Here is a 17226-nt window from a genome sequence, read left to right as displayed (position 1 = left end):
GAGGTCCCTTCCAGTCCTATTATTCTATGATTCTATGAAGCAGGAGTGGGAATATGTGACAGGTTAACTTTGTGCAGAGGGGAAATTAAAACCTACCCATGACTGCACTGCAAAGCTCTAAACCCAATGCCGCTAGTGAAGTGCACTAATGAGGTAGCCAGAAAGTAAGTGTCGGGTCAATAAGTGTTTTTATTACATGGAGCTTGGCATGCAGATAAGATCCTGCCAGTTTCCTGCTGAAGATACCACCTCTGAGGTGCAGCCAAGAATGATCATTATAGTCGGTTTCAATTCAGTTGTTTTAAAGATTTTTTTTTTTCATTTCCAAATAAACAATTGTGGCAGAGCAGAGACTGGTAGATATCCATCGAAAAGCCACATGTTTCAAAGCAGAGTAGGAAGTAGAAAATGAGACAGAGGCTTCAATGGGCTCTCAGAGAGGGGGCCTTATGCAGGGAAGGGACATTGCCCCCTCCAGGTCAATGGAAAGCGGCCAATGGGAGCTGCTTGTTGAACTAACAGGCAGCTAAGAAGAATCACACCCCCTGTCCTGAGCTCCGTTATTCATGATGCACATAGCCAGGCAAGCAGGCTGGCTGGGAAACATTTTAAGCTCTGCAGGCACGTAGGCTAGTTTGGCAGCTGGCAAGTAAGTCTCTTGGCTACAGCCTGCTTCTGGTACCAGCCCTTTCCTTTCCTAAATCTCTACCCCCTCCCCCCACTCAACATACCCAAACCCTCTGTCCCCCCCTTACACCCGTACTCCCTCCCAGATCTGTCACCCCAATCTCCTGCCCCAGATCACAATCCCCTCCTATGCTAGGTCACATCCCAAACCCCTGCACTCCAGTACGGGAAGAGTACGGGCCTCAACCATTTTCCAAAATCTTGGTGTGACCCCTGAGTCAAAAATTATTGCCCACCCCTGATCTAGATGATGCTTGGTCTTCCAGTGAGGGCAGGGGACTGGACTTGATGACCTCTCGATGTCCCTTCCATTTGTCGTATTCTATGCTTCTATGGGTAGGTCAAATGGCACTGCACAAGCCACTGAAAAACTCAAATGCAATCACTTGTTTTAACCACGCTGTAACTCCAGTAATCTAGTGGTTTTGTCTCTAAACACTACTCCTTGATATAGCATAGGAACCACCAGCCTGGATCAGACACAAGGACCTACGTTTTCCAAAATTCTTTTTCCACTGTGGCCAGTAGCAGATGTTTCAGAGGAAAGTGCAAGAAATCCCATATTAGGAAGATGCTGGAGGATTGGGTGAGGAGGGGAAGGAATCTGTACCTCATTTTAGATCTGCAATCCCTAACAATTATAGATTATTTTAAATCCTGACTATTGAGGCTCCAAAAAGTATTAATTCTGAATATTCTTATAACTCATACAAATATCTAATCCCTTTTGGAATCTTGCTCGCTTCTTGTGCTCAACAGCATCCTGCAAAAATAGTTTTACAGATTAATTGCAGGTTGTGAAACCCGTTTAATTACATGCTAAAATAAATATGTAGTTAAGCCTCCAGACCAAGCAAGCCTGATGGCTGTCCCTCCATATTACTCCAATGACATCAGAGAAAGACACTTGGAGACTCATCTAAGTAACTAAGCATTCTTCTTCTGGTGCCTCACATTTCCCTTCCTGCCTATAATTCCTCACACTGGCTGTGTCTAGTCCTAAATTAGATGGTAACATCTTCAGAGCAAAGATGTCATATTGGTACAGTGCCAAGCAGCTGGAGTCTTAGGTGCTGCTATAATACAATACTTTACTTCTGGCTACCAGAAACTGGAGTGGAAGACAGGGGTGGAACCCTCCCTAAAGCCATGTCTACACTACAGCTAAGATCGATGCAGCTGCAGTCGATCTTCCAGAGTTTGAATGAGTGGGTCAAGTGAAGACACACGAATCTGAACTGAGAGGGTGCCCCCGTCAATGCCAGTAATCCAGCTCCTATGACGAGTAAGGAAAGTCGAAAGGAGAAGTGTGCTCCCTTCAACTTCCCACAGCGTGGATGGCGCCAAAATTCAATTTAAGATGCTTTGACTCAAGCTACGCAATTAAGGTAGCTGACTTGCGTATCTTAATTCGAAATTATACCCTAGTGTAGACCAGGCCTAACTGCTCTGTTCTACACAATCCCCATGACCCTTTGGTACATGCCACAGTCGGAGACAGGATACAGGCAGTCCCCGAGTTACGCGGATCCGACTTATGTCGGATCCGCAGATACGAACGGGGATTTTCTCGCCCCGGAGGACTGGAGCGGCGGGACGCCTGGTCCTGCCGCCCGCCTCCTCCGGGGCGAGAAAAGCTGCTCCCCGTCTCTCTGGTCTGCTGCGGGAGCCAGCAGACCAGGGAGACGGGGAGCAAAGCGGCGCAGGACCCGGGGCCGGACCCCCGGCGCTTCCAGCTGATCTGGAAGCGCCGCGGGTCCAGCCCCGGGTCCTGCGCGGCTTTGCTCAGCGTCTCTCTGGTCTGCAGACCAGGGAGACGCTGAACAAAGCCATGCAGGACCTGGGGCCGGACCCGTGGCGCTTCCAGCTGATCTGGAAGCGCCGCGGGTCTGGCCCCGGGTCCTCCGCCGCTTTGCTCCGCGTCTCTCTGGTCTGCTGGGGGGGACGCAGCCAGTGCCCCCCTCAGCAGACCAGGGAGATGTGGAGCAAAGCCCCTGTGGTAGAGCAGGTGGGGCGCTGCTGGTTTGTCCCACAGCACCGCTCCTTGGCGCTACTGGACCACCCTGGCAGCACCCCAGCTACTCTGCCCCAGGAGTCCTGATTCAGCCGCTGCTGATCAGTTTCAGCGGTGGCTGAATCAGGACCCCTGGGGCAGAGCAGCTGGGGTGCTGCTGGGTTGGTCCAGTAGCGCCGAGGAGCGGCCGCGCTACTGGACCAACCCAGCAGCACCCGAGCTGCTCTGCCCCAGGCGTCCCCAAGTTAGCCGCTGCTGAAACTGACCAGCGGCTGACTACAGGAAGCCCGAGGCAGAGTTGCTCTGCCCCGGGCTTCCTGGAATCAGCTGCTGATCAGTTTCAGCAGCAGCTGACTTGGGGACGCCTGGGGTTCTTAAGTTGAATCTGTATGTAAGTCAGAACTGGTGTCCAGATTCAGCGGCTGAATCTGGATGCCAGTTCCGACTTACATACAGATTCAACTTAAGAACAAACCTACAGTCCCTATCTTGTACGTAACCCGGGGACTGCCTGTACTGGGCAAGATGGTCCATGGTCTGATCCAGTGAGGGAGCTCTTCTCACAACTTACCGAAATGCTTCATTCATCATCTGATAGTTCGAGTGTTCAGGAGCTAGTCCTATCACCACGGCATTGGGATCATTTGTAGGTATCCCTGGAAAATTAAAACCAAAATACAACTCCTCAGATTTACTGATTCTGAAAAACATGTAAACAACCATTTTTGTCTTATAAATTAAGACTAATTCACTCACTGGTCATATTTAACAATATGTTCAGCCTTCTGTATGGCTACATGCTTCCCTGGACCTCCTCTACAAAGTCATAAGAGAAGGGCTTTGTGCAGGACAGCTACGAAGAGTTGGCAGGTGGAAATGGAATCATTGCCTACAACCCCTACAGCTTGTGGAGAGGCTGCATGGACATGTCACTTCTACAGCCCATGGCTGCATTAGCAGACAAGCTCCATGGGGGCTCCCGACACAGGGGAATCAGAAACTTTTGGATCCATGTGGTGACTGGGTCTCCAATGCAACCCCAAGCTCCTTTCCTCACACTGCTCCAGAGAGAGACTTTCCACACATGCCTGCAGGGAGTATGCAGTCCTAGTGTGCAGCTACTTCTCAACCTACCTCTTCAGCCAGCAGCACAGCAGTAGTTCCACTGTGCCAGGCTTTCCAGATCCAAGGGGGGATGGGCCATCTGGCCCATGCTTAATCTAACTATGGCAGAGGCTATTAAATAAAGAATGAACGTTGACCAGTTATCACAAAGTTCCTATTCTAAGTATATGGGGAAACTACAGCGTCTCAGGAAGCAGTCCTTTGTAAAACTGATGAGGACATGTACAGACATTTTAATGGTGACCACTATGAATAAAAGATAAAAGGATTACTTTGCACCAAGTGCCCTGTGTAAGAAGAGGAGTACAAAAATGAATGGATTCCCTCTTCTGCGCAAATACACTAACTAGAAAATCTGAACAGGAAATTATAACCTTCTGAAACATGGTGCAGTTTTAACTTCCATTACCCTTGCTGATTACGGTCCACAAGGAGCCCTGTCAGGGGAAAAGTAGGCAATCAGATGAATTGCAACTGATGGAAGAAAGTCTCAGTATCCCAGAGGCAGATAAGATTGGATTAGTTAATTGATATACCTGGGGCTAACCCTTTCCTGTTGAACATGGAGGCAAGTATTAGTTTTGGTTTTCAGAAGAAGTGTTATCTTCTTTGGTCTAACCCACAGACACCTCTTCATTTCAGGATTATGGGCACAGTAAGCCGTTGGACAACAGAAGACAGCATTTCCTGACACAGATACTTTAGCTCTGTCCTCAAATCCATAGTTACATACATTAATCCCTATTATGTGTATCTCTTTCAGAGCTGACAACAGACAAAGGGTTAGTGTGTCAGGATTCTGCTGCTCTCCACAAAGGCTCAGAACTTCAGATCAGTAATTGCAATCACAGATTCACACAGTCACATACACTAAAAGAGTTAGCTAGTGCAGGGTCAGAGGATACAAATTCTTCACTTTTCTCAACCATCTGAAATAGAAATCTCTGAATGCTTAATCTGCATTGTTAATTTCCAGGTACTCTGCATGTTAAATTGACCATGATAGTAAATTTCATCACATCTGATTATGGAATTTCATTTCCTCCGATTATGGAAAGTTCCTTTTGGGGAGGGGTTTATTTTTTGGCAAGCATGATTGTCGGTATTGTAATGTCATTCCGATTATGATGGAAAAGGTCTATCCGGAGAGGAAGGCCTGGCAGTAGGACCTGAAAGCCATCACACTTTGGATTAGTCTTTTGTGCAAGACTGTTACATGGCCAAGGCCTCCTTTAGAATACCTTATCTCACATGCTTTGTCCTGCACTGCCTAGAGGAGCACAATTATCATGGCAGCTCTCAGATGGCGATGTCATCTCTAAGCCCTGGTCTACATTAGGACTATATTTCGAAATAACCCCCCTTAGGTCGCACTTATAAGCAGAGCGTCCACAAGCCCATTATTTTGAAAAAAAACCAGACTGTTTAATTTGAAATCTGTACTTTTTATCAGGAGTAACGCTAATTTCGAAATAGTTATTTGGAAATAGTGGTCATGTGGATGCTCTGGTAACTACTATTCTGAAGTAACTACTCCCCAGAGTAATTGTTTCCTGGGGCTCTAAGCCCGAGTTAGCATGTCCTCATTAATGGAGTCTGCCTCAGACTAATTTTGAGGCTTCCCCATAGCATGGACACACTAGTTCAATTTTGTTAAACTGGGAGTTAAATCGAATTTAGTAATTTTGAAATAATTTCCTAGTGTAGATATGGCCTCAAGTAGCTAGTATCCACTAATATCCACTAATATCCATTAGTATCCACTAATATCTTTGTAGAACAGGATCAAGTCATAGAACCAGCAGCTGGAGCCAGTGCAGGGACAAGGGCACCATGGTGATATGCCCATAGTGGAGGAGACAGGCAGCAGTATCCTGCACATGCTGGAGTTTTTGCACTGCTTTCACATTCAGCTTATTCCATACCCTTGCTGAATCAACAGATCTGGAGCCAAACAGATTACTGTCCAGTGTCTTTCACTGCACATCTTTCAGCTAACCCAAGAGCCAAACACAAAATGCAGCTCTTAGAGACACCATGTAGATTTAAAACAGTCATGGAAAGCATTTGGGTCCATTAACCAAAGAATGGATTACACTTATCCCATCTGATGTGGGGAAGATTATCCAAGAACAATTCAATAGCAGTTACTAACAGAAATTCTCCATTTTACTTAACTGTTTCAAGCATGCTACTAAGTGTAAGTATGAGAGACTACATATGGAAAATACCCAATGCAGTCCATGTCGAGTCTAATCAATGCACAGAAACAGCACTGATTTAACTGATTTAATTGATTTAGAAACAAACTGCAATTCCTGGCCTAGATAAGGGTTGTGAAAGCATGGATACAGAAGCAGTCCCCAGCAACAGGAATCTGATTTAAAAAAAAAAAAAAAAAAAAACAGAAAAAATAGGTTATAAAGTTTTACTGCCCACAGCTCATTGAGACTTTTCTGAAGAATACTCAATAAAATGTTGGACTACATTTAAATAGAAAATTCCCAGCTCCTGTCACAAAAGGACGAGGACCTATTGAAATTATAAACCTCTTAGGACTGCAATTTTTGGTTTGTGTGTTTAGAAGGGGCAGGAGAGGGAACAATAGCAAATGATCCACAAATTTGTCACCCTTTGAATTAAAATTAAGGGACAGTAGCATTTTGATTGTTTGCAAATCCGGTTAATTTAGAATATAGATATTTTCATTTTTCTCAATATAAAGACCTAATGGTGACACAATAAGTGTTGATTAATTAATGATAAATTACAGTAAAATGCCTTAGGTTTTACATTTGATAATCTCAAAGCTGATACGTGATGATATCAAATCCATTGCAGTAGCTTGCTGGTTGTGTCTACACGGAAAAGTTTCAGCAGCTTTTCCTAACAGTGTCTAGAAATATGTGCAGGGCATTTATACTACTCTGTTGTCTAACCTTGCCCGAAGCAGTGGTAATAAAAAAATGCACTGCACCAGTACCAAACTAAGAGCTGGCAAATCGCATTCAAAATTCTCAGCATAGACAAGGGGCCTATAAAATCTTACAAGAAAACTTTAGTTTCCCTATACATTGGTACACACATTCTATAGAACATGCTGACATTTACAGACTTGGGGTGTACTCTATGATCCACATTTCAGATCAGATTAGTTTAACTGTACTCCAAATCTGAAATGTATAGAGCAGGCATGTCCAAAGTCCGGCCCCTGGGCCAATTGCGGCCCGTGTTCCGGTTTAATACGGCCCCCCAGGTAATTTGGCAATATCTATCTTTTATGGCCCCCAACTAATCCATATGTATTGATATGAATACATTGTAAAATCTCAGTTAATGTCAGTTGGTCTAAATCAGTTATAAATATATTTGGACACAACATGTATACTTGGTGTTATGTTCCTGTTCGTATTTTTTGAACTTAAAAGTTGACAGACAACCTTTATTACCAATAATATGTAATGTACTTTACAATGTTCCTGACATATATTTCAGCTTCCTGGATTTTTTTTTCATCTGGCCTTCAGATAAGAAAGGCAAAGTGATTTAACACCTGTTTAGATTTGTCATCCATGTGACGAAATGAAAAGTATTCCGTTTGCAATAAACTTGGCATAAAATAGTTAATTTGCATTTAATTTTAATGGTTCAAAGAATGTCAGGCAAAATGGTCGGCCCTCACGCATGCTCACTTCATCAAATCTGGCCCTCTTTGAAAAAAGTTTGGACACCCCTGGTATAGAGGAATGGCATGTTATCATATCCAAAGGTTTTGGCTGCCCCCTCCCAACAAAACGCTGATTATCTGTGTGAATCTGTAGATGGATACAGAGTACAAATGAACCAGGGAGTCTGACTTTGAGGGAGGGGGCGCTGAAAATTAATTTTCTTTAAAGAAACACATCTCCTAATGACTGTACAGCAGCCCATGTTTCAAGCATGTATCACTGCTGTAGCTTATGGACTGTGATGATTTTGCTAACTTATACAAACATTCCATTAACTATGCAGAATATAGCACAGTTCATGGTGCTGAGGTTTAATTAAAATCAGCAAAAAACACATTACAAAACTGTAGCTAGGTATTTATAGTAATTAATAAAATTAGCCCATTTATTCCCCAAAGGCGGGAGGGAGCGTCCTCCGAACACTTCCTGGAGTGCTAACAACTCTGCATCCTTATCATAGGAGCTAACTCTGTGGATGTTCCAGGGCTGCAGCACTCATAGAAAAAAATTAGTGGGGGCTCAGGGCCACAAGCCCCCAGCTCCTCACCCACCCTCCCAGCTTTCAGGGAGTGATTTTCAAATCAGCTTTTTGGTGGCAGGTGAGAGGTGCTGAAGGAGAGGAATGGGAGTGGGAAGAGGTGGAGCATGGGCTGGGTGTGCTCGGGGGAGGAAGCGGGAAAAGTTGGGGAAGGAGGGAAACTTTCAGGGACGGGTAGAGCAAGGTCTGAAAGAGGTAGAGCAGGGGTGGAGCATCCTTGGAGGAAGCTGAAGGTCAGCATGTGTGACACTTATTTTCATTTAATCCCTACACTACTTACAGGCCCTGAATGGTCACACCTGTTCTTTTTGAAGAAGACAGTGGGATGCTATTGGGGCCAAAGGTCCAATTTTGGTCCTGAATTTGTCCAAGAGAACCTTGCACAGTCATCTTTCACCCTACATAAGTCTTAGCATACCACCTTTCCCACCACTATCTTTCAAACCCTACACTGCCTCCAAACCCTGACAGCTCTGAAACAAAAAATCACCTAGTCTCAGCCCCTGGTAGCACAGGCTGATGATATCTCAAGATGCACACACAAATGACACAGAAAAGTACCACTAGGTCAATTTATAGCATTGGGTAAAGATGGTCATGCATCTGAATAAAGAAAGAACAGGCACTCCATACTCTGGAAACAACACAACAGCTATTTTAAGGGTGCAGCAACACTGCAGGAAAGGAAGATAATCAATGAGATAAACTTCTCTAAGGATTATTGTAAGTAGGCGAAATGCAATTCCTCAGCTAGAAAGGTGGTCAAAATCAGGGATGTGAAATCCTGTCTAATCAGTTAACCAGTTAAATGTTACATTTCACCAGTTACCAAGATCCCGCGGGTGGGAGGCTGCAGAGGGATTGCCCTGCTGGAGTGCACCTGCCCCCCCTAGTTTAGTACAGGCACGGGGGCTGCTCCAGATGGGCCAGCCCCCCCCCCCACACACTGCTCCGGCGAGACCTGGCTGAGCCTGCTGAGGGTGGTGGCTGCTCAGGCTGGGTCGGCTGCACTGTGCTGTGGGCAGGGAGCTGCTCCTGCCCAGCCGGGCTGGAATGCCTGTGGCATGGTGGGTCCGGCTGGGCTGGAATGCCTATGATGTGGTGGGCCTGGTCGGGCTGGAACAGTCCTTGCCTCCACCCCACGGCGGGCCACTGGTTAACCGGTTACATCCCTAGTCAAAATGACAATTACATAAATTACTCTTACAAAAGGGCAGCAGGCTCTTTAACAACTGAAAATTTCAGCTGCACATCTAAAATGATAGGGATGGGGATCTCACCTATTCACGTGGAACAGACAATCGTAAAAGTTCTATCAGCTAATACTCTTTCAGTAAGACTCATCAGTTTAGCTGCCTCCAAGTTTAGCTGTTCACCCTCTTACCTCTGAAATCATGCAAAGCATTGTCATCTACCAGCAGCAAGGGCCGGACCTGCTTTTGCTCCAAGAGGTTTCTGGCTGCAGTCAGAGATGTGAAGATCTCATCTTCTGCTATGTCAAATTCCAGTTTTCTCAGCCTCTCCAGAAGGTCTCTCTTGCTCTCTTTGGTTGTATTGGTTACAAATCTAATGGCAACTGGAGCACTGCGCAATCTAATAAGGGAAAGCAAAGCTGAGCTGATTGGAGAATTTTGTTACGTACTGCATACATTTTTAATGTGCCTTTCACCATTTTCCTTCTAGTTTAAAGAGAACGTAAGAACAACCATACCAGGTCAGACCTAAGGTCCATCTAGCCCAATATCCCCGACTTCTGAGAGTAGCCAATGCCAGGTGCCCCAGAGGGGATCAACAGAACAGATAATTATTGACTCTTCCTGTCGCCCATTCTCTTTAACTAACTTTACTCATTTTTTGTATAGTCCCCCTGTCAAAGCTGTTCCCCACACTGGTACGACAAATGCAGAAGTGAGGGCCTGTAAAAGCACCCCAAAGCCGTATCTCTACAGGCTTTGGTACAAAAATTTCCCCCCAAAATCCTAATACCCGGATTTTGGAGAATATCCACTCCCACCACCCAAGTAATTCCATGAAAAATCAGGGAAGAAATCACTTGGGAAACTTCCTCCCTAAGGTAAAACTCTCCCCTGCCCCAACCTCTGTTCTACTTGGAGTTGGAAAAACACAGACAGTAATGGACTCTGCCCTTATACCTAGGAACTGAGTCAAAGGACACAACAATCCCTCAATAGTGATTAATTAGAAAAAGAAAACAAACTTTTATTATCAAAACAAAACTACAGTTGCAAGCATAATAAAGTGGCTAGATGAAAGAGAGCCACCAATGGATTTAGATACTCAGGGGGGAAAAAAGTCCCTGGGTTAGAAAGCCTTTATTACAAGAGAGAGAGAAAACACTTTTAACAGCTCAGACATCAATTCCAAATTCCCAAACCATAAAACAATAAAACCTGACAGACTATCTAAACTTTGCCCTATTTACACATTGTGAGAAGTCTTTTCTCTTAGAGAAACGTACCTCCCATTTCCCTGTTACTTGGAAGAAACCACTCTTACCCAGACAAAGGAGGGAAAAGATAAATATTCCTTTGTCCGTTTGAAATCCCAACCTGCTCTTGGCTGACCAGATACCTGGCTGGGGACAGGAGACATAGTTAACCTCTTAGTCCCCAGGTTTTGGTCACCACACCTGATTATGACACCCCCTTTCTGAAATTAAATGCTACAGTGTTGTAATGTTTTCCCCACCACAGGGGTGTTAAATCTAATTATATTATGATCAATGTTCCCAAATGGTCCAGTGAGATTCACCTCTCGGATCAGATCCTAGGCTTCTCTTAGGACTAAATCAAGAATTGCCTTTCCTCTTGGGGGTTCCCAGTAGGGATGTGAATGACTAGTCGACTATCCGATAAGCCTAGGCTTATCCAGTAGTCGAGTCACTACTCAACTAGTAGCTCCCCCCACTTGCTGCCTTAAAAGCTGGTTCCTCCCAGCACTGTCTCTGCTGGGGGAAGGGAAAGCAAAGGCACATGGGGGAAATGGTGCAAGCCACCAGTCTTACTACATTTTAAAAGCAGAGCCACAGCGAGCCCCCTAATTGACTAACTGAGTAGTGAATGGAAATTCTATCAACTATTTGATTAGCTTCCTAGCCACTATTTTACATCCCTAGTTCATGGGCTAGTTATGCCAAGAAGCAGTCATTTGAGGCATCAAGAAACTTTATCTCTGCATCCCATCCTGGGATAACATGTACACAGTCAATAAAGGGGTAACTGAAATCCGCATTATTGATTTTTTTATTTTTATAGCTGCTCTAGTCTCCCTGAGCATGTCACAATCACTATCACCAACCTGTTCAGGTTGATAATACTGCTATAGTCTTATTATCAGAGCACTGAATTACTATCCATAGAGATTCTATGGTACAGTTTGGTTCATTTATGATTTTTACTTCACTTGAGTTTATGCTTTCTTTCACATACAGTGCCACTCTCCCACCAGCATGACCTGTTCTGTGCTTCCAATATATGTTGTATCCTGGTATTACTGAGTCCCACTGATTATCTTCATTCCTCCAAGGAACACTCAATACTAGTTGAACCTCTCTAAACTGGGACTCTCTAGTCCGGCTACATCCTGCTGGACCACGTATGTTCCTGGGCAGAAAAGCTTCAGCAGGCAGGAGTCTGGCGGCAGGAGGACAAGCAACTGGGAGCCCTGCCAGGGCTGGGATATAGGAGGGGTGGTGACAGTGCAGCCAGGACCTCAGCCAGGTAGACAGCTGCGGGCTGGCAGCCCTGCCGGGGTGGAAGCAACAGGCTGGCAGTCCTGCAGGGGTTGGGAGCCTGTCAGGGTGGTGACAGCAGGAGTAGGAGCCCATCCAGGCCAAGTGCAGGGTGGCCAGTGTTGACCTCCCCTGGTCTGGCAAACTCCCTTGTTTGGGACAGGTCCCAAGGGTGCTGAGCCAGGGAGGTCAACCTGTATATAAGCAATCTCTTAAAAGTCAATCCCCTTCCCTTGATGCATGTTACATTATTGATGCCAAGAGAACTGCAAACAGCTGGTTAACCTCCTATCATTTAGCTTGTTTATTTTTTGTTTTTCATTCAGTTTGATTAATAATCAGTCTTAAGCCCACTGTCCAACAAAACGAGAGTGCTCAATAGAAAAATAACCTCTTCCACTGGATCTAAAGGACTAATGTGCCAGTAGCTACAGCGTTTTCATTCTCTGTATGGGCAGCCTCTAAAGGGTGATAGGACACATAGCAGAGTATTGCATCTGTGATGCTGCGTGATGGGATGTACCAACCCCACACTGGGCAGAAAGGGTTAATCTGGCTCACCTGGCCTAGGTGACCCCACCCCTACAGCCCTATTGGGCATGCTCCAGCTGGAGGCCAGGTATAAAGGGCTGCTCAGTCAGGGATGACTGCCACTGGGGAAGGAGATGCCAACAACAGACCAAGCCATGGAGGCTAATCAGTAGGGAACTGCAAGAGAACCCTCAGTCTGGAAGGAAGGGCCAGAGAAGACTGCATGGCAGAGATGGGTAGGAAACAGCCCAGGACGAGGAGCTGTACCCTGGGAACTCAGCATGTATTTTTAGGAGTCCCTGCTAAGCTAGTAGTGGTGCATTCCGTTGCTGACAGGGCCCTGGGCTGGGACCTGAAGGAGAAGTTGGGCCCAGGTCCTCCTACCTCACTCTCACCAACCCCACATGGGGAACTACATCCATTGTTATTGATTCTGGCTGCAAATCCACACTGCCCATAGAGAGAAGATTGTTGTTATAGAGTCCGGCTTCTAGGCCATACTGTCCAGAGAGAGAGGCCTGGTTAGAGGCTTGGCTCAACACTCTGGACGGTTGGGAAAGACCGCAGGAGGAATGGACACATATGGGCTTGAATGCTATTTAAGGGGTCCAATTGATCAAGATAACGTTTAAGTTTAGCTGTATGTTCCAAAGCATTTTCAACCCCTCTGGCTTTGCATTATCTTCAGATTTGATCAGTACACTCTCTATTCCTACCTCCAGGTCATTAGAGTAAGAACAGAGAGCATATACCTCACTAAAAGAGCTGACTAAGAGCTCTGTGTTGCTCACAAGCTTGTCTCTTTCACCAAAAGTTGATCCAATAAAAGAATACTACCTCACTCATCCTGTCTCTGATATCTTAAGATCAACGTGGCTATAACACTAACTTTACAGAGGGTTTTTTATAGCTCACCCATCTGAGTGCTTGGGATAATGATACTGTCTATCAGGAGTGTTGGGAGGATTCATTAACATTCTAGCATTCTCAGAAAACAATGGCTGTATTATCTAACTTTTCCATAGCATGGTAAATTAATTTGCTGAAGAGTTGGCCTTTTGTTCTTTGCAGTACAAGTTTTTAAAGAGAGATAATACAATGAAACAAAAAATAAGCAGAAAGGCCAAATTAAATGCAAGCTCCCCAGAGATTACCCTATGAGCCAAAATCTACTCTAAAGCTATGTCTACATTTGCAGCTTCTTGAGTAAGAAATATGCAAATGAGGCTAAGCGTGGAATATCGCAGAGCCTCATTTGCATACCTAGTGAGTCGCCATTTTTGCAGCAGAGGCTCTTGCACCAGAAGGAGCTGTCTACACTGCCCCTCCTTGTGCAAGAAAAACCCTCTTGCGCAATGCCACTACGCTGATTATTTTCAGGAATAATGGCATTGTGCAAGAGCATTTTTCTTGTGCAAGAAGGGGCAGTGTAGACAGCTCCTTCTGGCACAAGAGCCTCTGCTGCAAAATGGCAGCTCATTAGGTATGCAAATCAGGTTTGGCGATATTCCACACATCCTCATTTGCATATTTCTTGCACAAGAAACTGCAGGTGTAGACATAGCCTAGATGTGTACCATTGTAATTCCAGTGACTTCAGTGAAGTTACTATGGAGCCAGCCCAATGTAACTTAGGGATGTAGTTTAATTTACATCCCTCTTTCGAAAGAGGGATGTCTAGACAGATCGAAATTGCAAATAAAGCTGGGATTTGAATTTCCCGCACTTCATTTGCATAATGATGGCCACACAGTCTTTTGAAAAAGGGCTTTTCAAAAGTTAAACCGCCATTTGAACACTGTTCTTTTGGGGGAAAAAAACCCCCACTTTTTCAAAAGATCCTGTATGAATACAATTCTGAGGCACAAGCTTCAGGACACCCATTCAGCTAATGAGATATCTGTATAAAAACAGACTTGCATGCATTTTTGTCTTTCAGAGGAACATGAAAGAGAACTTGCCTTTTAAGAGCTTCCTGAGAACCCGGCACAGCTGAGTCCTCAATGTGAAGTGTGCCACTGAGATCAACCAAGACTGCTTTCAACACGCGCCGCGCTGCCATCCTTCATGCAGGGGGGAAAAAACCAAATGAAACAAACAAAAAACCTAGTTAGGAGACAATGGACAATAAAAACAAGGAATGCTGTTAGGCATCTCATTTGTGCCATGTCGGATAGTCCTCAGAACATTACTCATAATATTAAATGGGCCTCTTTATATAGAAAATAAACAGCAGTGTTAAAAAAAAAATACGTACCTGATTGGTATTTTCTCCAACCTGCTAAAAATGGAAATCAGGTGCTTTTTGTTTAAGGGCTGCTATCTGGATGGCTAAAAATTCTCTCGTTTATGTTTAACTGAGACCAAATCAGTAATGAGCCTGTCATCTAAGGTACAAAGTAAACTCTACAGATGATTTTATGATCTGCCTAAATTTTCTTTAATACACACTGGTAGATATGCTTAATCTTCCTGGATGCTATCTTAAAAATAAGTCTGATACTAGGAAGGCCAAGGCTGAACTGCAATGATGAAAAGCTGATAAAGGATTACACTGGCAAAGCTAGTTAGGGAGCTTTGGCAGTTTCATTATAAAGCAGGCATCTGGGGGTAACTCAAGACTTTCTCGAAGGGTAAGATCCTCTGACCCAAATTAAGGCCACGAATGTTCCTGAATACACTGGAACTAGCATGACTTCACACTACCTAAGTGCCAAAGAGTTGTTTTCCATGAGGCCCTACAATCCTAGCACAGGAGGTTTTGAGGGAGACAGAAAAGCAGATTGGTGGATCTGCCAGTGTAATTACATGAATTGATAAGCCATATCTCATGCCATATGAACAGCAGCTCTTAAAAGACAGTGGCTATGCTGCCACTCCAGAACCTGATGAGAGGGAGGAAATACCTTTCCCTCCCCCTCACCTTTGATCCCTGTTAACTCCTCTGTATGCATCCCATTTACTCAGGCTGTGCTCAGACAGAAAGCTTTCCCCATAATTAATAAACTGGGTTATATACAGAACTCCTTTCAATGTAACCTAAAAGTAGAGTGATTTAACAATAAGTTTCAAAATCCAGTCAATCCTATGGCATTTGAAATCCAGGCATCAATCAGGGATGCTAAATTTAGATTATTTTAGTTATCAAGTAATCGATAGAATTTTTATCAATTACTCGACAGTGGAAGGCAGCCCAGGTCACTCCCGGCTTGCGCCAGGCCCAAACCCCACTGTGGTTCTACAATTTAAAAGGCAGTAGGAGCTGGGTAGCCTGCGCCCAGCTGCTACTGTGTTTTAAATTGCTGAAACAGCACAAACAGGGACTGTCCACCCAGCTCCTAAATTTAGCATGAACCAGGCTGGCAGGCAGGCCAGCTCTGTCCCTGCTCGCGCCAGGTCGGTGACCAAAGCTGCGGCTCTGCAATTTAAAACACCATAAGAGCCAAGGGGCAAGCTGCCCAGCACCTACTTCCTTTTAAATTGCAGAGCAGCAGCAGGGTTTAGTCCCAGTGCAAGCTGGTACTGAGCAGGGCTGTCTGCCCAGCTAGTAGTCTGCAGCACCTGGCTGCGAACAGGGGCTGCTTCGCAGCAGCAGCCTCTATCCATGGAGGGTCCCAGCAGGAAATTGGGACCCTTGCAGACAGTGGTTGCTTCACGGACAGCAGCCCCTGAATGTGGGGGGAGGGTCCCAATTTCCTGCTGGGACCCTTGCAGCCAGGGGGCTGCTGCCAAAGTAGCCTCCCTAGCCACCCTCCCCCCACTGTCTCTGACAGAGGCAGCGGGGAGGAGGGCAGCAGAGACAGTGCTGGGGGGAACCAGCTTCCCCCAGCACCAGCTCCTGCTTCCCTCCCTCCTGCTCCCTCTGAGATAGAGGCAGCAAGGGGGACATCAATGCTCACTGACTTACACAGCAGGGGGCTTACTATAATAGACTGGAGAAGACGCAACATCCGCCCTATGCACCTTGAAGGGCGCTGTGCACAAGACGGCCCTTTCCACGGTACATCCTCTGCCAAGAGTGAGGATTAGCATTCAGAAAAGCCTGTTTATACAGGCACCAGCGAGCCAGAGCCCCAGGTGAGTGGGCCACTCAGCATCACACTGAGCCAATGCTCAGGCATCTCCTTCATGCGCCCCTGGGGCGTGTTGCCAAGACCACCCCCCACCAGGCCTCCCCACTGCATTGTGGGAAATCAGAGCCCGCGGGGAAGATCCCACATGGGCGGAGACAGGAAGGCGGGGCGGGGCCTCGTGGTGGAGCCCCGCCCCCTAAGGGGTGGCGCCTGCAATCCCCACACCACTCAGTGCCCCGCCAACTTCTCGCGGACCGGACACCCCTGACAGGGAAAGGAAGCAGGCGGACGATGGAGACTCAGTTCCGCACCCCTGGGTGAAAAGCAGCAGCGCGAAGCCCCTCCCCCCCCCCCACGCCAAGGAAATGGTACCGTCCTCTCCCCGCAGAACATAGGGACGTGGATCGATTTATTCTCTCGCGGAGGGTGACACGGAGTGTGAGGGGCAAGTGCGTCCTCGCTCCTCACCCTTCATCACGCAGTTAGTCCCGCCCTCGCCGTTGAGGCAGCGGGATTTGGATCGGTCCATTCGCGGAGGCGGGGGAAGGCAGGTTTTTCAGGGTATCCCCATTTTAGCCCCTCTCCCACCCAGCTGTTTGACTAACCCGACTCCAGCCGAGCACAGGCGGGGGAGGGGAGAGCGAACCCCGCCGCCTGTGCCTGAGGGACCTACCTGCCCTGGCGCGGCGAGGTCCTCGCGAGCTCTGAGCGGCTGACCACGCCAAGCGCCTGATTTTTTTCCCCCCCAAAGACCAAAGCGACGTGAGCTATTTTCACAA

At 46.2% G+C, this 17226-nt stretch overlaps 1 protein-coding gene across 4 annotated transcripts in view; it reads right to left on the bottom strand.

The window, feature by feature from the left end:
* The window catches only part of HDHD2 (haloacid dehalogenase like hydrolase domain containing 2), a 31110-nt gene extending 13884 nt beyond the window's left edge, over positions 1-17226 (bottom strand). Inside the window, exons 1-4 of one of the 4 annotated variants that reach the window (XM_006136754.4) lie at positions 17121-17226; positions 14336-14437; positions 9477-9685; positions 3273-3357 (exon numbers count right to left, since the gene is read on the bottom strand). In XM_006136754.4, coding sequence (XP_006136816.1) covers positions 3273-3357; positions 9477-9685; positions 14336-14436 — 395 coding nt within the window. In that variant the 5' untranslated portion in view covers position 14437; positions 17121-17226. The other 3 variants (XM_006136755.4, XM_006136756.4, XM_075932707.1) reach the window with 3 other exon arrangements.

The sequence above is a fragment of the Pelodiscus sinensis genome, chromosome 6 (genome assembly GCF_049634645.1).
Source record: "Pelodiscus sinensis isolate JC-2024 chromosome 6, ASM4963464v1, whole genome shotgun sequence".
NCBI classification, from domain to species: Eukaryota; Metazoa; Chordata; order Testudines; family Trionychidae; genus Pelodiscus; species Pelodiscus sinensis.
Note: the sequence above shows the minus strand (reverse complement) of the source record. Positions and strands in the feature narration are given on the sequence as shown.